Source organism: Oncorhynchus clarkii, chromosome 9 (genome assembly GCF_045791955.1).
Source record: "Oncorhynchus clarkii lewisi isolate Uvic-CL-2024 chromosome 9, UVic_Ocla_1.0, whole genome shotgun sequence".
In the NCBI taxonomy this organism is placed as follows: Eukaryota; Metazoa; Chordata; class Actinopteri; order Salmoniformes; family Salmonidae; genus Oncorhynchus; species Oncorhynchus clarkii.
This window is the reverse complement of record NC_092155.1, coordinates 71051509-71071700: the sequence shown is the minus strand read 5'-3', so window position 1 is coordinate 71071700 and position 20192 is coordinate 71051509. Positions and strand designations below refer to the sequence as shown.

At 43.1% G+C, this 20192-nt stretch overlaps 1 protein-coding gene across 1 annotated transcript; it reads left to right on the top strand.

Moving 5' to 3' along the window:
* The first annotated feature begins 8810 nt into the window (after nt 1-8810).
* On the top strand, nt 8811-16404 carry LOC139416896 (serine--tRNA ligase, cytoplasmic). The gene is made up of 11 exons (XM_071166060.1): nt 8811-9037; nt 10005-10075; nt 10242-10325; nt 10425-10583; nt 10769-10912; nt 11044-11199; nt 11387-11608; nt 11853-11982; nt 13664-13821; nt 13934-14063; nt 14281-16404. Exons 1-11 carry the CDS (start codon nt 8902-8904, stop codon nt 14436-14438), a joined length of 1548 nt encoding a protein of 515 aa, XP_071022161.1. The 5' UTR covers nt 8811-8901; the 3' UTR covers nt 14439-16404.
* The last annotated feature ends 3788 nt before the right edge of the window (nt 16405-20192 follow it).

The window sequence follows — 20192 nt, the reverse complement described above, 5'->3', positions numbered from 1 at the left end:
TCATTCCTTTGATGATAAACATGAATCCGACCATCACCCCTGGTGAGACAAAACCGCGACTCGTCCGTGAAGAGCACTTTTTGCCAGTCCTGTCTGGTCCAGCGACGGTGGGTTTGTGCCCATAGGCGACGTTGTTGCCGGTGATGTCTGGTGAGGACCTGCCTTACAACAGGCCTACAAGCCCTCAGTCCAGCCGCTCAGCCTATTGTGGACAGTCTGAGCACTGATGGAGGGATTGTGCGTTCCTGGTGTAACTCGGGCAAAAAACAATAAACGTGGCAAAACCGAAACAGTCCTAACTGGTGCAGAAAACACAGAGACAGGAAACAAACACCCACAAAACCCAACACAAAACAGGCTACCTAAATTGGTTCCCAATCAGAGACAATGACTAACACCTGCCTCTGATTGAGAACCATATCAGTCCAAACATATAAATAGACACACTAGACACACACAACATAGAATGCCCACCCGGCTCACGTCCTGACCAACACTAAAACAAGGAAAACACACAAGAACTAAGGTCAGAACGTGACAGTACCCCCACCCCCCCAAGGTGCGGTCTCTGACCGCACAACCTAAACCCATAGGGGAGGGTCTGGGTGGGCATCTGTCCGCGGTGGCGGCTCTGGCGCTGGACGTGGACCCCACTCCATCATAGTCTTTGTCCACCTCCTTAGCGTCCTTTGAGTGGTGACCCTCGGCGCTGACCTTGGCCTAGTAACCCTAACAAAGGGCCCCACTGGACTGAGGGGCAGCTCGGGACTGAGGTAGCATCTCAGGACTGAGAGGTAGCTCAGGACTGAGAGGTAGCTCAGGCTGGTTGACGGCTCTGGCAGCTTCTGGCTGAATGACGGCTCTGGCGGATCCTGGCTGAATGGCGGCTCTGGCGGATCCTGGCTGAATGGCGGCTCTGGCGGATCCTGGCGGATCCTGGCTGACTGGCGGCTCTGGAAGATCCTGGCTGACTGGCGGCCCTGGATGATCCTGGCGGCTCCGGACAGGCGGGAGACTCTGGCGGCTCCGGACAGGCGGGAGGCTCTGGCGGCTCCGGACAGGCGGGAGGCTCTGGCGGCTCCGGACAGGCGGGAGGCTCTGGCGGCTCCGGACAGGCGGGAGGCTCTGGCGGCTCCGGACAGGCGGGAGGCTCTGGCGGCTCCGGACAGGCGGGAGGCTCTGGCGGCTCCGGACAGGCGGGATCTCTCGCTCTCCGGTAAGCACAGGAAGTTTTCGCAGGTCTCCTACCTGGCTTCGCCATACTTCCTGTGTGCCTCCCCCCAAGACATTTTAGGGGCTGACTCTCGGGCTTCCTACCGTGCCGCCGTGCTCGTTTCTCCAACTCCATTCTCATGTAACCCTCCTCGCACTGCTCCAGCGAATCCCAGGCGGGCTCCGGCACTCTCCCTGGATCGACCGCCCACCTGTCTATCTCTTCCCAAATTGTATAGTCCAGATTCTGCTCCCAAGTCCAATAATCCTGACATCGCTGCTCCTCCTGCTGCTGCCTGTCACCACACTGCTTGGTCCTGTTTTGGTGGGTGATTCTGTCACGGCAGATTTCCTCCTCTTCCTCTGAAGAGGTGTAGCAAGGATTGGACCAAAACGCAGCGTGGTAATAGTTTTTAATAAGAAAACTAAACATGAACATAATACAAAACAATAAACGTGGCAAAACTGAAACAGCCCTATCTGGTGCAGAAAACACAAAGACAGGAAACAAACACCCACAAAACCCAACACAAAACAGGCTACCTAAATATGGTTCCCAATCAGAGACAATGACTAACACCTGCCTCTGATTGAGAACCATATCAGGCCAAACATATAAATAGACACACTAGACACACACAACATAGAATGCCCACCCGGCTCACGTCCTGACCAACACTAAAACAAGGAAAACACACAAGAACTAAGGTCAGAACGTGACACACATTTTGTGCACACACTTGTTGACATCCCTGCTAGTGAGCATTTTTCCTTTACCAAGATAATCTGTCCACCTGAAAGGTGTGGAATATCAAGAAGCTGATTAAACAGCATGATCATTACACAGGTGCACCTTGTGCTGGGGACAATAACAAGCCACCCTAAAATGTGCAGTTTTGTCACACAACATAATGCCACAGATGTCTCAAGTGTTGAGGGAATGTGCAATTGGCATGCTGGCTGCAGGTATGTCCACCAGAGCTTTTGCCAGAGAATTGAATGTTAATTTCTCTACCATAAGCCGTCACAAGTTGTTTTAGAGAATTTGGCAGTACATCTAACTGGCCTCACAACTGCAGAACACGTGTAACCACACCAGCACAGGACCTCCACATCTGGCTTCTTCCCCTGCGGGATCGTCTGAGACCAGCCACCCCGACAGCTGGATTTCCGCCTGTAATGAAGCCCCTTTGTGGGGAAAAGCTAATTATGACTGGCTGGGCCTGGCTCCCCGATGTGTGGGTTATGTCATGTTATGCCTAGTCATGTGAAATCCTTAGATTAGGGCCTAATACATTTATTTCAATTGACGGAAAGTATTCCGACCCCTTGACTTTTCCCACATTTTCTTATTCTAAAATTGATTAAATTGTTATTTTCCCCCATCAATCTACACACAATACATTTTAATTGAATAATTTTTAGAATAACAAAATGTGGAAAAAGTCAAGGGGTCTAAATACTTTCCAAAGGCACTGTACAATAAGAAAGGTGTTTGGTAGAGATGGATAGAAAGCAGTTGCTTTGCAAGGTATCTCTACCTGAAAATACATGATCTTAGTGATTGATAGTTGGTATTCAGCAGTCATAAAATAATGCCTGATTTACTTTGAAGAACTAAAATAATGATTTCGTCAGACAGCCTAGGCAGCATCTCTATAGAGGTGAGATGACTTGGAATAAAGTCATGAGAAAATATATTAAAGGAAAGTAGAATGAATATTTTGTGCATACACAACATTTATGAGACACCTTAAATCAACGGAATACCAGATAGGGTATGCGCTTTTGAAGAGCTAATGTCACACAGGAGGGGCTGGTGACACAGGCAAATAGGAACGGGAAGAAGGAATATTTTTGAAAGAGCCTTCCTCCACATATTTCAAATGAGAAACAAACTATTTCCCCTAGCCTTAGAGAAACAGAAAGTATTTCTCCTTAACCTCATAGAGAAACAAAAAGTATTTCTCCTTGACCTCATAGAGAAACAAAAAGTATTTCTCCTTGACCTCATAGAGAAACAAAAAGTATTTGTCCTTAACCTCATAGAGAAACAAAAAGTATTTCTCCTTAACCTCATAGAGAAACAAAAAGTATTTCTCCTTAACCTTATAGAGAAACAAAAAGTATTTCTCCTTGACCTCATAGAGAAACAAAAAGTATTTCTCCTTGACCTCATAGAGAAACAAAAAGTATTTGTCCTTAACCTCATAGAGAAACAAAAAGTATTTCTCCTTAACCTCATAGAGAAACAAAAAGTGTTTCCACAATTCATAGAAAAAGGATGCTCCAACTTCCCAAAACCCTCATACAGAAACAGAAATTATTTCCCAAAACCCTCATATAGAAACCTAAACTAAACCTAAAAAAGGTGCTTTCTAGAACTTAAAATGGTTCGTCAGATGTCCCCATAGGGGAACCCTGCGAATAACCCTTTTTTGGTTCCTGGTAGAAACCTTTTGGTTGACAGCTTCTATTCCCAAGCCATAAGACTGCCGAACAATGAATCAAATGGCCAACCAGACTACTTACATTGAAACCCCCTTTGTTTTTACACTGCTGCAACTCAATGTTTATTATGCATTGTCACTTTACCCCTACAGTTGAAGTCGGAAGTTTACACACACTTAGGTTGGAGTCATTAAAACTCGTACTTCAACCACTCCACAAATTTCTTGTAAACAAACAATAGTTTTGGAAAGTCAGTTAGGACATCTACTTTGTGGATGACACAAATAATTTTTCCAACAATTGTTTACAGACAGATTATTTCACTTATAATTCACTGTATCACAATTCCAGTGTGTCAGATGTTTACGTGCACTGTGCTTTTAAACAGCTTGGAAAATTCCAGAAAATGATGCCAAAGTCCAGTGGTCTTCACTTACAGATTCAAACGGTGTCTTGAAACATGTGTTTCTGTGTTAACATGTTGTGCAGCATTGTCTCTGTAACGGCTTTCTTCTGTGGACGAAGGAGAGGACCAAAGCGCAGCGTGGTTAGTGTTCATCATGTTTAATAAAGACGGTAAACGTGAACACTACAAAATACAAAACAACAAATGTGGAACAACCAAAACAGTTCTGTCTGGTGCAGATACAAGAAGACAGGAAACAATCACCCACAAAATACCCAAAAAACATGGCTGCCTAAATATGGTTCCCAATCAGAGACAACGAATAAACACCTGCCTCTAATTGAGAACCAATCTAGGCAACCATAGACTTACATAAACAGCCCCATAAACATACAAACCCCCTAGACAAGACAAAAACACATACATCACCCATGTCACACCCTGACCTAACCAGATTCCAAGAACACAGGATGAGATGTTACTATCCGTTGTGCAAGCACTTCCAAGAGTACATGAACAGTGAGCCTGGTGAAATTTGGGGAGCGCATCGTCAGTAGTGTACCTTTGGTTCCTAGGGTGTTTCGGCCTTTCACACTATACACCCTCCCCAAAGGCGGCCAGCGACAGGGTGATCAATCCTACGCTTGCGTCCCATTCCCAATTAGTCATAGGAGTTGCCTTGTTGTTGATAGCCAACATCCCACCAAAATAACAAGGAAAACAAAGAACACTAAGGTCAGGGTGTGACAGTCTCACAATCTCCCACTGCAATATTTCCAGTGCTGGAAAAAGTACCCCAATTGTCATCCTTGAGTAAAAGTAAAGATAATTTAATAGAAAATCACCCAGTAGAATACTACTTGAGTTAAAGTTTTTATAAAGTATCCGGTTTTAAATGTACTTAAAGGGATACTTAACCAAAATTACATATTGGTTTTCTTGCCTTGTAAGCAGTCTACAAACACGGTATGACGGAAATCCATGCTTTGGTTTAGTTTTCCTGACACTGTTTCCAAATGCTGACCTTTTAGCATTTGTGGCACAAATCCCGCTCAAGTCATGGTATGAATATTATCATTTTCCTTGCATCATGTTGTAATCATGTAGGACTTTGTTGAGTTTCCCCATCAATTTGAGATACTTTCGGATGATTTGGACATGATGCCCGAAAAATGCTAATTCTTGAGTCTCATCTTTCTATCAAACGAAATCTAACTTTATTTGTCACATGCGCCAAATACAACAAGTGTAGACCTTACCGTGAAATGCTTACTTACAAGCCTTTAACTAACAGTGCAGTTCAAGAAGAATTAAGAAAATATTTACCAAATAGACTAATGTAAAAAATAATTATAAAAAGTAACACAATAAGAATAACAATAACAAGGCTATATACAGGGGTTACCGGTACCGAGTCAGTGTGCGGGGGTACAAGTTAGATGAGGTAATTTGTACGTGTAGGTAGGCATGAATTGACTATGCATAGATAATAAACAGTGAGTAGCAGCAGTGTACAGAAGTGAGGGGGAGGGGGGGTCAATGTAAATAGTCCAGAAGCAATTTTCTTATTTGTTCAGCAGTCTTATGGCTTGGGGGTAGAAGCTGTTGTGGAGCCTTTTGGTCCTAAACTTGGCGCTCCGGTACCGCTTGCCGTGCGGGAGCAGAGAGAGCAGTCTATAACTTGGGTGACTGAAGTCTCTGACAATTTTATGGGCTTTCCTCTGACACCGCCTGTTATATAGGTCCTGGATGGCAGGAAGCTTGGCCCCAGTGATATACTGGGCCGTACGCACTACCCTCTGTAGCGCCTTACAGTCAGATGACAAGCAGTTGCTATACCAGGCGGTGATGCAACCAGTGCAACCATGCTCTCAATGGTGCAGCTGTAGAACCTTTTGAGGATCTGGGGACCTATGCCAAATCTTTTCAGTCTCCTGAGGGGGAAAAGGTTTGTCGTGCCCTCTTCACGACTGTCTTGGTATGTTTGGAACATGATAGTTCGTTGGTGATGTGGACTCTAAGGAACTTGAAACTCTCGACCCGCTCCACTACAGCCACGTCGATGTTAAAAACTTATTCTAGATCGGTGTCCCTTCCACGAAACGGTTGAGCTAACGTAGGCTAATGTGATTGGCATAAGTTTGTAAGTAACAAGAACATTTCCCAGTACAAAGACATATCTCATAGTTGCGAAAAGCTTACATTCTTGTTAATCTAACTGCACTGTTCAATTTACAGTAGCTATTACAGTGAAATAATACCCTGCTATTGTTTGAGGAGAGTGCACAATTTTGAGCATGAAAAGTTATTAATAAACAAATTAGGCACATTTGGGCAGTCTTGATACAAAACTTTTTATTACGGCAGAGTGGGATATAAAAAGCCACGTCCTTCTAACACGTCCCCTTGAGAGTAGTCACACCAGTGTAAACTTGGGGGAAGAGCTAAGGGAAGTAGTTGCAGTGTGGAAGTTGGAGAGGGATAATGTAGTGATTCCTGTGACCACTGACAATGCTAGAAACCACTGACAATGCTAGAAACCACTGACAACGCTAGAAATAAATGCAATTGCACTAGCTGGATTGGGGCCACAGATTTAACCATGGAAAGAGGTCTGGTGATATGGCTGAATATAAACAGTGTGGTTATTCCCTCCGCAAGGTAATCAAACAAGCGAAATGCTGGTACAGGGACAAGGTGGAGTTGTAATTCAACGGCTTAGACATGAGATGTATGTGGCAGGGTCTACAGGAAATCATGGACTACAAAAACAAAAGCAGCCACGTCACGGATACGGATGTCACGGTTCCAGACAAACTAAACACCTTCTTTGCCCGCTTTGAGGATAATACAGTGCCACCGTCATGGCTCGCTAACAAGGACTATGCCCCCCCCCCCCCCTCTCCTTCTTAATGAATGACGTGAGTAAAACATTTAAACATGTTAACCCTCGCAAGGCTGCTGGCCCAGACGGCATCCCGAGCCGTGTCCTCAGAGCATGTGCAGACCAGCTGGCTGGTGTGTTTACAAACATATTTAATAGCTCCCTATCTCAGTCTGTTGTCCCCATATGCTTCAAGATGGTTACCATTGTTCCTGTACCCAAGAAGGCAAAGATAACTGAACTAAATGACCACTGCCCTGTAGCACTCAATTCTGTCATCATGAAATGCTTTGAGAGGCTAGTCAAGGATCATATCACCGCCACCTTACCGGCCACCCTAGACCCACTTCAATTTGCATACTGCCCCAACAGGTCCACAGATGACGCAATCGCCATCGCACTGCACACTTCCCTATCCCATCTGGACAAAAATAACAACTATGCAAGATTGACGACAACTCAGCATTCAACACCATAGTATCCTCCAAGCTCATCATCAACCTGGAGGCCCTGGTCAACCCCTCCTTGTGCAACTGGGTCCTGGACTTTCCCAAGGCGCCTCCCAGGTGGCGAAGGTAGGAAACAACATCTCCACTCCGCTGATGCTCAACACTGGGGCCCCACAAGGGTGTGTGTTCAGCCCTCTCCTGTACTCCCTGTTCACCCACAACTGCATAGCCATGCACGCCTCCAACTCAATCATCAAGTTTGCAGACGACACATCGGTAGTGGGCTTGATGACCAACAACGACGAGACAGCCTAAAGGGAGGAGGTGAGGACACTTGGAGTGTGGTGTCAGGAAAACAACCTCTCGCTCAACGTCAACAAAACAAAGGAGATGATCGTGGACTTCAGGAAACAGCAGAGGGAGCACCCCCCCTATCCACATCAAAGGGTCAGCAGTGGAGAAGGTGGAAAGTTTTAAGTTCCTGGGCGTACACATCACAGACAAACTGAAATGGTCCACCCACACAGACAGTGTGGTGAAGAAGGCGCAACAGTGCCTCTTCAACCTCAGGAGGCTGAAGAAATTTGACAAACTTTTACAGATGCACAATCGAGAGCATCCTGTCGGGCTGTATCACAGCCTGGTACGGCAACTGCACCACCCTAAACCGCAAGGCTCTCCAGAGGATGGTGTGGTCTGCACAATGCATCACCGGGGGCAAACTACCTGCCCTCCATGACACCTACAGCACCCGATGTCACAGGAAGGCCAAAAAGATCATCAAGGACAACAACCACCTGAGCCACTGCCTGTTCACATCACTACCATCCAGAAGGCGAGGTCAGCACAGGTGCATCAAAGCTGGGACCGAGAGACTGAAAAACATTCTATCTCAAGGCCATCAGACTGCTAAACAGCAATCACTAACTCAGAGAGGCTGCTCCCTCCAATGAGACCCAATCACTGGCCACTTTAATAAATGGATCACTAATCACTTTAAACAATGCCACTTTAATAATGCCACTTTAATAATGTTTATATATCTTACATTACTCATATCATATGTATATACTGTATTTTATACCATCTATTGCACCTTGCCTATGCCGCTCAGCCATCACTCATCCATATATTTATATGTACACATTCTCATTCACCCCTTTAGATTTGTGTGTATTAGGTAGTTGTTGGGGAATTGTTGTATTACTTAGATATACTGCAATGTCAGAACTAGAAACACAAGCATTTCGCTACACTCTCAATAACCTCTGCTAACCATATGTACGTGATCAATACAATTAGATTTTTTAAATGTAATTGAGTTGTACTCCAGTCTAGTAGGTGGCGGTAATGCAACATTCATTGGATGCCATCCACCGTTAAACCTCATCAAAGAAGGAAGTGACGTAATCGTTTGTGCCGCTGGTACTTTTCACACCGGCTTGCTTTTCTCTGTTACTCTGCACCGTTTTTGACAGTCATCAAAGCGTGGAATCATCATGGTGCTCGATTTAGACCAATTTCGAACCGATAAAGGCGGTGATCCTGAAGTAATCAGAGAAACTCAAAGAAAAAGGTTCAAAGATGTGTCACTTGTGGATAAACTAGTACACGCAGACACCGAATGGAGAAAATGTAAGTTCCGACTGCAAGCTAGCGTTAGCATTCATTGAATCGGATGGTGGTGTCCACTCACATGGCTTGCTAGCTTCATGCATTTATTATAGGTAGTTAAAAGCTGGCCTTGTAGTCACCCAGATACAAATTAAGAAATTGAAGCATAATACGTCAGTTCACGTTTTTAGAAAATGTATAGTGAATTATCTACCTGGATATTCTCAGCTAAACTGGTTAGTTGGTAGCCTGCGCTAGCTAGTTAGTCACCGGTAGATAGCAAATTACTGTATAGCCAGTTAGCTATCCAGCTACGTTAGTTCACTAACCACAACCAATACATTTTATTTCCCATGTCTTTAGTTAGGCTATACCTGATATGTCGATCAATGTTGTCTAACATTAATTTAGCTAGCTAAAATAATGTATGCTTCAGTAACTCAACTATCAAGGAAAACCCAAACGATGGTTAGCCACGTCATCCTATCCACACTGACTGTAGCTCCAATCTGATGCAATCCCCGTCCAACATACCCATAGCAAATGCATCAAAACCTCTCCTCTCAGCGTCCCACAGTTGTTATTGAGTCTTGGCTAGAAGGGATCCAGCTTTTGCCAGAATGTACTTTTCGTAGTAGGTTTAGGATAATTTACGTAGCTGGTTAGGATAAGTAGGTGAAGGTTAGGAAAAGGGTTAGCTAAAATGCAAAAAATATATATAAACTTTTGGTGTAAATTTGACAAGCTGGATCTCATCTATATGTTATTGGAACAAGATGGAAAATAGCATGGATGCAGATTTGACTGAGATTGAATGTTGGACTACTCAAGTCTACATTGTTATGGTTATGGGGGTCTCTTCATTGTCGCCTGTGAGCGTCACTAACGTTATAGCTACTTGTGATACCTAGGCTCAAGACACAACCACCATTATATTGATTCATGACGTGCATATGATGCTGACCCTTGCCCTTTCCATGCTCACCAGGTCGTTTCACTGCCGACAACCTCAACAAGGCAAAGAATTTATGCAGCAAGACAGTTGGAGAGAAAATGAAGGTACAGCCTGTGAAACTGCTGGTGAACTATATAGGCTTTATGTAACCTACATGGCTACATGTATGATAACCTACATGGCTACAGTCTAAAAGCGTTATGTTCTATTCTATATGCAGATAGTTTCTTTCTACCAGTTCACCCTGTTCTGTGCCTTTTCTGTATACAGAAGAGGGAACCAGTTGGGGATGACGATGATTCTGTCCCAGACGACGCCCAGAACTTGGAGGCCCTAACGGCAGACACACTATCGGTAGGTCAACTCGCTAGCCAGCAGTTCGTCTATATGCTGATTGACTTGTGGGTCCCATACTCATGGGTATGTTTCATGTCTATTTTCCCCTTTTTCTAGCCCCTCACTGTCACCCAGATCAAGAAGGTCCGTCTGCTTGTAGATGAGGCAGTGCAGAAATCTGACGGTGAGAGGGTAAAGCTGGAGGAAGAGCGCTTTCAATACCTACGAGAGATCGGGAACCTCCTGCATCCATCTGTGCCCATCAGTAATGATGAGGTGGGTGTCATGGAATTTTGAATTCCCATCAGCAATAGGGAGATGGATGAAAGTTCACATTGCCTCAGGGAGAAAATTCAAATTCTCATGCCTTGTCCGCTGCCTCTGTCTCATGAATGAATTTTGTTTTGCCTCTTGTTTACTTGTCTACTCTGTAATTTACCTTGTCGCTCTCTCCCTGCCAGGATGCTGATAACAAAGTGGAGCGCACCTGGGGAGACTGTACTGTGCAGAAGAAGTATTCCCACGTAGACCTGGTAGTCATGATCGACGGCTACGACGGAGAGAAAGGAGCTATAGTGGCTGGGAGCCGTGGCTACTTCCTCAAAGCAAGTTCTTAGTCACTGTCATATGTAGCCAATACACTCACAGGCCGATTCATACCAAGGGGTATTTCTGTTAAACTCAGTGTATCCTTGATAGTTATCCTTACTGACTGTTTCCTTTTTTGTGTTTGTAGGGGCCGCTAGTTTTCCTGGAGCAGGCATTGATCAATTATGCTCTGCGGATGCTCCACAGCAAGAACTACCAAATGCTCTACACCCCCTTCTTCATGAGGAAAGAGGTCATGCAGGAGGTGGCTCAGCTCAGCCAGTTTGATGATGAACTTTACAAGGTATGATGGATTTGAAACTAATCTTCCTTTCATTCCTATTGCGGGATAAGGGCCCCGATATGTTTTTTTCTTCATGTCTCTTAGTTTTGTTGCATGTTAAGACAAATATGCATTTTTTTATGTTCATTTTGATATGTGGGTGTTTGTATGTAATGTATTCACTCTGCCTTCCATGCTTGTCTCTCAGGTGATTGGGAAGAGCAGTGAGAAATCTGAGGACACGGCCATAGATGAGAAGTACCTGATTGCCACCTCAGAGCAGCCCATCGCAGCCTTCTTGAGAGACGAGTGGCTGAAGCCAGAGGATCTGCCAATGCGCTACGCCGGCCTCTCCACCTGCTTCAGACAGGAAGTGGGTTCCCACGGGCGTGACACCCGAGGCATCTTCAGGGTGCACCAGTTTGAGAAGGTAAGTGGACATTTTCTCAAAGTAGACATGGTGGGTGTGTCATGGTCAGTGTAGAAAGGGCAACAGCTTTGTTGTAGTGCTTTGCATTTTGTAGGCCTAATTGGAGAAGGATAAAGTCTGGATATTATTGACAATTTACAGATCATGTCAAGTGATACTCATTTCCAGAACAGGTCATTTTTTTAGGGGGGTGGGCCTCTGCTAACAATTGCGAAATACTAATGAACATGCTCTCTGCCCCCAGATAGAGCAGTTTGTTTTTGCCTCTCCTCATGACAACAAGTCCTGGGAGATGATGGATGAGATGATTGGGACGGCTGAAGAGTTCTACCAGACACTAGGGATCCCCTACCGCATCATCAACATAGTCTCAGGTAGGTCTTGCAGATAGTCCTCCCCAACACGTCTGTTCCTCTCTGGAACAGAGACTAATGATCACATGGCAATTCCATACGCGGTTGGCCCAAAGATATTTGTGTTTTGGATCTTCCTGTAAGTAAATCCATAGAAAGGTCCTTTTTGGAGGAAGAATGATTGGTAGACCTGTATCCAAAATGATTATTGAGAAATAAAGGATTAAGTTTGGGAATTGAGACATTTTGGGCTTACCCAAAGTTTCTGTACAACAACACAACAATGAGGCTGTAGTTGCTACAAATCCTGTCTTGATGTAATTTGAAACATTGTGTGCTCTGAAATACAAGTTTTAGATTAAATGGATAGTGCTATATTCTGAGTGCAGTTTAAAGGGAGTTGAGGGTAGTTTTGTGCTCCAATGCTAACTAGCGTTAGCGCAATGACGAAGTCCTGTTTCCCCTCTGAATTTTTTTCAGCAGTGGTGGCAAAGGTGGAGGCGGTTCATTGTTGGTACTAGCGTTAGTGCAGTGACATGTTACCTTTTGCCAGTCATTGTGCTAACTCTACTTAGCATTGGCTCGCAAAATCGCCTTCGACTTACTTCAAACTGCATGCAGGGCCATACCTGGGGTCCAAATCATACATTGGTATCCATAAGACCATTTGACTCTGGGTAAGTAAAATGGGGCATAAAAGTCCAATGCGGCTGTTTTTGTTTTTTTCTCAATATCAAATGATTTCTGGGTAACTAATTTTAAAGTACCTTACTGTGATTTGTTTTCAATTAAAATGGTCAAAAAGAAACAAAAGTAGCTTCTTAGCAAAGAGCAATTTCTCAAGCAAGAATTGTGCTTGGACTGTCTGGGAGTGGTCTGAGTGGGGATGGAAAAACTGAAAACTAGCTGTTATTGGCAGAGGTTTGGAACTCTTTCTTATTGGTCTAAACTAATTTACCACTAAAGCTCCATCACACCAAAACAGGCTGAAATTTCAGGTGATCTTTTCAAATAGCTCTTGCACTAAAGCATCCTCATTTTCACAATATTATTCTAACCTCGGCGTGTGTAAAATGTATAGATAAAACACAGGGATATCACGTTTTTGACTGCACTGAGCATTTAAAGTGATACTTTGGGCTTTTGGCAATTAAGCCCCTTCTATTTCACCGGAGTCAGATGAACTTGTGGAGAAAAAAAGGCTGTGTCCTGTATGAAGGAAGGTGGAGGTAGTTTCACGAGCCATTGCTAACTAGCTTTTTCTCAATAACCGGAAGCCTATGGTATCCATGAGTTCATATGAATCTGGGGAAGAAGATAAAGGACTTCATTGCCAAAATCCTGAGGTATCCTTTATTGCCAGAATCTTGCACTATTCCTTTAAGTATACATCATGACAATAACAGTCACTCATAAATGTTAACTTGCCATTTTTAATAAGACCCTTCTCATTGTAAGGTATTACAATGACCTTTTATCCTGTGTGATTTATGTGACACATAACGGACATTTTCCTTGCAAGCTGTCTTACTACCTACATGTCTTTTATTTTTTAACCTTTATTTAACCAGGTAGGCTTGTTGAGAACAAGTTCTCATTTACTTTCTGTGACCTGGCCAAGATAAAGCAAAGCAGTGCGACACTAACAACACAGTTACACATGGGATGTCTGCGCCTCCTGTGTTTGTCTGCTTCCACCCAGGTGCTCTGAACCATGCAGCCAGTAAGAAGCTGGACTTGGAGGCCTGGTTCCCAGGCTCCGCAGCCTTCAGAGAGCTGGTCTCCTGCTCCAACTGTTTAGACTACCAGGCCCGTCGGCTGCGTATCCGCTACGGACAGACCAAAAAGATGATGGACAAGGTGAGCGTACCCAGTCTTTAAATAGAATATGGATTTGCTTCCATAATCAAAAAGCCATAGTAAGATGGAATATTTGAACCAGTTTTAAAACCACACTTCCTGTGTTCTTCAGACTGACTATGTGCACATGCTCAACGCAACCATGTGTGCCACCACACGTGTAATGTGTGCTATCCTGGAGACGTACCAGACCGAAGAGGGTGTCATAATTCCAGAGGTACTCCGGAATTTCATGCCTCCAGGTGAGAGACAGTATTTTTTTTGTTGTTGTTGTGAAGGGGCCTGCAATACTTTTGTCCTATGCATGGAAGATGGTGGTCATGAAAGGTTGTCTTTCTCAGAGTACTTATTTTTCTAAATGTCTCTAGAGTTGTAGTTGGTTCTATGCATATTTGATGACGAGTATTGCCATAAACTGTGTGGACCAAATTTTCATTCGTCACCTATTCATTTTCTTAGGTATGACAGAGATGCTGAAGTTTGTGAAGCCTGCGCCTATTGACGTGGAGACGTCCAAGAAGCAGAAGAAGCAGCAGGATGGAGGGAAGAAGAAGAAACAGGGAGGTGGAGACCAGCTCCAGAACCAAGTGGAGAACATGTCTGTCAACGATTCTTAGACACCATCATCATTCCTATCCTTAAGTTCCCGTCACTTTGTCCTACTGTAGAACCAGAGTACTTTGGAAAAGGAAAAGGCCATTGGCGTTGTTAGGGAAACAGCTTGGGGGTAATGTTGGGTCTGCTGCATGCAATTATCGTCACTAAGATCCAAATCTATCAAGTCTGAACTCTGGAATTCTGTGAAATTTCGTTTGAAGCAAACTTGCGACATCTTGTATATAAGGTGCTTTAAGAAATAGGGTTGCTTTGATGTTCTGAACTCTATTTTAATTATCTTATTGCATATCGCCATAAATCACACATGTAATCTGGACATTGTTGCTTGCCTTGAGGACATTTGCTTCTAATTACGTCTGTATGTACTAATTTAAGACGAGGCATTGATAAAGTGGTGCGCTGTAACGATACAAAATCTGAACGACACTTTCCTGATGTTTTTTTCTTCTCCCTCCGATGATCTGAGAGATGTCAGTGCCTGCAATAGCAATACCTGCAAAACAGTCAGATAGCGTCTGAACTGAAGGTTATTCGATTAATGCTATTAAGTGAGAAGTTCATTTTGGTTAGTTATTTACCTCCCGATACTTTACACACAAAGCAAGCTCGCCACCTGACGTCAACAGTGCTAAAATAGTGTGGATTTATTTAAAAGGGTTAAGATCCCAAATTTAACAGGGTTGTATTATTGCGTAACAGGGCCTTTACACATCATTTACACCCAGGGATCATGAACCAGTTGATTTAGTGGTGTAACATCCTGAAACCCTAAACTTTCATATGTTGTTCCAGGAGCACAGCCCTGCCAAATATGAGTGATATCGGACAATAATGAAAGCAGAGTGCACACTATTAGAGGTTTTCATACATGACAACTGACTTCAAAACAGCGTGCATAATATTTTTCCTAATGTAATACATATATATTAGTAACTCTGTATTGTTATTGGGGATGGGAGGGGAAAAAATCTTGGTTGATTTTGTGAATGTTCTTGGCCTCTTGACTGGCTTTTTTTGGGTCTAAGTTTCTGTGGCGTGTTAAGGTGGTCCATCCTGAGGGCATGCAAATTTGAATGAAGCTGTCCAGATGTCAGATGACTAGTGTGTCATTGAAGTACTGTTAGTATGAGTGTTTGGTTTTGTCGATAATAGATTTAAAAAATGTAAGGCTCATGAAAGAAGCAATTTTATCAGTGTCTAGCATGGTTTCAATGAACAGTTTTTCAAGATTTTTCAGATTGATTGAAATATTCAGTGGTTGAGCAAGGCCCTGTCCTTTGCCCTCCATTAGATGTCTGACACAGTCGACAGAAAAGCTGCAGAAGAAGAGCAAAGTGTTCGTTTTTGTCCTTGAGCGGGATTGACATTTTGGTGCACAAAACCAAGGTGAGAGCCTACTCAGTAAGCAAAATGGCATACAAAATACACATTTCAGTAATATTGTCCTGACATTAACATCTTGTGCATTTTAGTTGCTGAATAAAAGGTGAAAATATTTTCTGGATGTAAAAAAAAGACGTATTTTCCGGAGGTGAAAATGTCATTTGCAGACATAGTAAATAAGTATTTTTCAGTTATTGGTTATATGGCCAAATTTCAGCTGCTAAACAGTCGCATTACAACACGATTATACTTTTTTTCACACATTTTAATAGAAAAGAGAAGCCAAATTAAGATTGCAACAAAATATCTACTATTCCTCCCATCTATCGCGCAATTATGCTTGCTTTTCCTAAATCTGGGAGCAATGATGTTCAAAGTAGTACAACATACTTAATAAACCAACAGACCACTTCAACTACAATAACATTCTGAGTAATGGTTCGAGATGTTTATTTTCTCGCTATTATTGTGATATGTTGTCGTTTATCTATCCTTAGTTGAATGCACTGACTGTAAGTCACTGGATATGAGCGGCTGCTGAATGACCAAAATGTAAACGTAAAAACAAACACTTGCAAAGCATGCTGGCTATTAATGAGCTCTGCCCGCAAACAAGTACAATTTGGTTGGTGCGGACCAGATCCAAATCTGAACGAATCATAGACGTTAAAGGCTATGTTTCACAAGTTTGAACATCACAGTACAGTTTTGTACAGTAGAACACAAGAGTACACTACAGGACAGTTCAGTTTTATTCAGTAATGGACAGTACCGTACAGTACAGAATAGTTAATTAAGTAGAGCACAGTAGAGTACAGTTTTGCTTCAGTAGTACATTACAGTAGAGTTCAGTTTACTACAGTAGAGTATATTACAGTAGAATACATTACAGTAGAGTACATTACAGTAGAGTACAGTTGACTTCAGTAGAGTACATTACAGTAGAGTACAGTAGAGTAAAGTAAGATACATTATAGTACACTTTTCTTTACTGTAGGCTAGTGTGCTCCACTGCATTGTACTGTACTGGACACTACTGTGCTATACTCAAATTTTCTGTACTGTACTGTGTATTGTAATGTACTGTACTCGGGCTGTGCTCTACTGTACTGTGCTGTCCAAACTTGTGAAACATAGAAATCTGAACCAATTCTAGACGTCTATGTTTGGGCTAAATCGGAACGTCTATATTTGGGACAAATATAGGCTGGATCGGACGTCTGTGATTGGTTCAGATTTGTTTCGGACCGGTAAGTCCGTGGATGTTGAAATCAAGGACCGCACCAAAAAAAGACACTACCTAATGTTAAGGGCCCAACTCCAAAGGAATATAGCCTAGGGTTTAACTCAAAAGGAAGAGCTTAGGCTCCAACTCCAAGGTCAGAGCCTAGGGTTCAACGCCACGGTGAGAGTTTAGGGTTAATCTCCAAGGGAAAATGAAACTGCTTCATTATGATGAAGTCTAAAAAGGAGAAATGTACACTTGGTTTACAGAAGTAATTGGGCCCCTTACATTTTTCTGTGTTTCTATGGTGTTGTGTAATACAACTGCCCCATCCTCCCTCTTCCAAAAATCTTCCTTTCGCTTTTTATCACTGTCATTCTTACTTCCCTCTTTTGTCTTGTGTTCCCCAGTATATGCTGTACACATGCCCCCTCTCCTCTGTGTCCTTCTGTGCCGTCCTCCCGACCCCACCCAAAGTCTTTGGCTTTGTGTTTAAACACCCAGCTGCAGATACAGTGGGGCAAAAAACTATTTAGTCAGCCACCAATTTAGTCAGCCACCACCAAGTTCTCCCACTTAAAAAGATAAGGCCTGTAATTTTCATCATAGGTACACTTCAACTATGACAGACAAAATGAGATAAAAAAATCCAGAAAATCACATTGTAGGATTTTTAATGAATTTATTTGCAAATTATGGTGGAAAATAAGTATTTAGTCACCTACAAACAAGCAAGATTTCTGGCTCTCACAGACCTGTAACTTCTTCTTTAAGAGGCTCCTTTGTCCTCCACTCGTTACCTGTATTAATGGCACCTGTTTGAACTTGTTATCAGTATAAAAGACACCTGTCCACAACCTCAAACAGTCACACTCCAAACTCCACTATGGCCAAGACCAAAGAGCTGTCAAAGGACACCAGAAAAAAAATTGTAGACCTGCACCAGGCTGGGAAGACTGAATCTGCAATAGGTAAGCAGCTTGGTTTGAAGAAATCAACTGTGGGAGCAATTATAAGGAAATTGAAGACATACAAGACCACTGATAATCTCCCTCGATTTGGGGCTCCACGCAAGATCTCACCCCGTGGGGTCAAAATGATCACAAGAACGGTGAGCAAAAATCCCAGAACCACACGGGGGGACCTAGTGAATGACCTGCAGAGAGCTGGGACCAAAGTAACAAAGCCTACCATCAGTAACACACTACGCCGCCAGGGACTCAAATCCTGCAGTGCCAGACGTGATCCCCTTCTTAAGCCAGTACATGTCCAGGCCCGTCTGAAGTTTGCTAGAGAGCATTTGGATGATCCAGAAGAAGATTGGGAGAATGTCATATGGTCAGATGAAACCAAAATATAACTTTTTGGTAAAAACTCAACTCGTCGTGTTTGGAGGACAAAGAATGCTAAGTTGCATCCAAAGAACACCATACCCATTGTGAAGCATGGGTGTGGAAACATCATGCTTTGGGGCTGTTTTTCTGCAAAGGGACCAGGACGACTGATCCGTGTAAAGGAAAGAATGAATGGGGCCATGTATCATGAGATTTTGAGTGAAAACCTCTTTCCATCAGCAAGGGCATTGAAGATGAAACGTGGCTGGGTCTTTCAGTATGACAATGATCCCAAACACACCGCCCGGGTAACGAAGGAGTGGCTTCGTAAGAAGCATTTCAAGGTCCTGGAGTAGCCTAGCCAGTCTCCAGATCTCAACCCCATAGAAAATCTTTGGAGAGAGTTGAAAGTCTGTGTTGCCCAGCAACAGCCCCAAAACATCACTGCTCTAGAGGAGATCTGCATGGAGGAATGGGCCAAAATACCAGGAACAGTGTGTGAAAACCTTGTGAAGACTTACAGAAAACGTTTGACCTCTGTCATTGCCAACAAAGGGTATATCTCATTTGTCTGTCATAGTTGAAGTGTACCTATGATGAAAATTACAGGCCTCTCTCATCTTTTTAAGTGGGAGAACTTGCACAATTGGTGGCTGACTAAATACTTTTTTGCCCCACTGTATATACCAATGTTACCTGTTCCAGAGCTAGACATTTGTGAGTACAGTGAAATAATTCAGTCTTGATTTCAGGGCACATCACTAAAAGCATCTATGGGTTGTAGATTGCAGATCTCTTATCTTTTTTATTTCCTTGCTCCTCTCCCCAGTATCACCTGCTGGTGTTCCTTATCGCAGATGCGTTTCGTAGAGAGAGGAGTCTCAGAGGAGAACGGCTGCATCTGACTGTGGAGGCGCTGAGTCACAAGATTAGATTAAAGAGACTTAGTTGGTTTAAAACTAATAACAGTTTTGTAGTTTGTGTCAACTGCTTGTTTTTATACAGTGTATTTTACAATTCAATATTTTCTACTTCATTTCTGTACCTTTAAAAAAAATAAAGTTCTGCAGAGGGAGAATGTAGAGCTGCGGATGAGACTCAATGCATCAGGAGATGTGAATAAGGAAGCAGTAGGCCTACACACACACACACACACACAATTCAGTCCCATTCAAAATCATATTTTCCCTAACCTCTAAACCTAATCCTAACCCGTACTTTTCCCCTAACCCTAACCTTAATCCAAAACCCTAACCCTAGCTCCTAACCCTAAACCTAATTCTAACCCTAACACTAATTCTAACCTTAACCTTAAACCCCCTAGAAAAATCATTTGGCCTTGTGGGGACAAACACAATGTCCCAAAATGTGTGTTTGTTTCCTATTCTTGTGGGGATTTCCCCATAAGAACAACAATACAGCCATGCATTCATCACACCAAACTGAAATCTGTTGAAAAACCTTTTCTTAATTTCACTCATTTCCAGTAACATTTCTCCTCGGTGATGACACAGCCCCTTTACTGAGAACACAGGAACTGAACATGACATACACATGAAGAGGAGTGGACTATAATGCTCAAAGTGTCCGGATACACAGGTTTGTTTTGCTCATAGCAGAACTCGGCTAGGCGAAGTCTGTGCCCGCATACTCCCTTAAAATACCTTTGTTTGACAAATGAGGAAAATAATGTCAATGTTTGTCCCTGTTGAGATGCCGTAGCCAGTACACTTCCTCAAAATAGTATGAAGTAAGACAACTCAAGAAATATGTCATTAATTTAGACCTTTTGTCTAGGAGATCTTTGTGGC

Coding starts and splice junctions, on each gene's coding strand:
- LOC139416896 (XM_071166060.1), top strand. CDS start 8,902: ATGGTGCTCGATTTAGACCAATTTCGAACCGATAAAGGCGGTGATCCT. Junction 10,913..11,043: donor GCCGTGGCTACTTCCTCAAA/GCAAGTTCTTAG, acceptor TTGTGTTTGTAG/GGGCCGCTAGTTTTCCTGGA. Junction 11,200..11,386: donor TTGATGATGAACTTTACAAG/GTATGATGGATT, acceptor CTTGTCTCTCAG/GTGATTGGGAAGAGCAGTGA.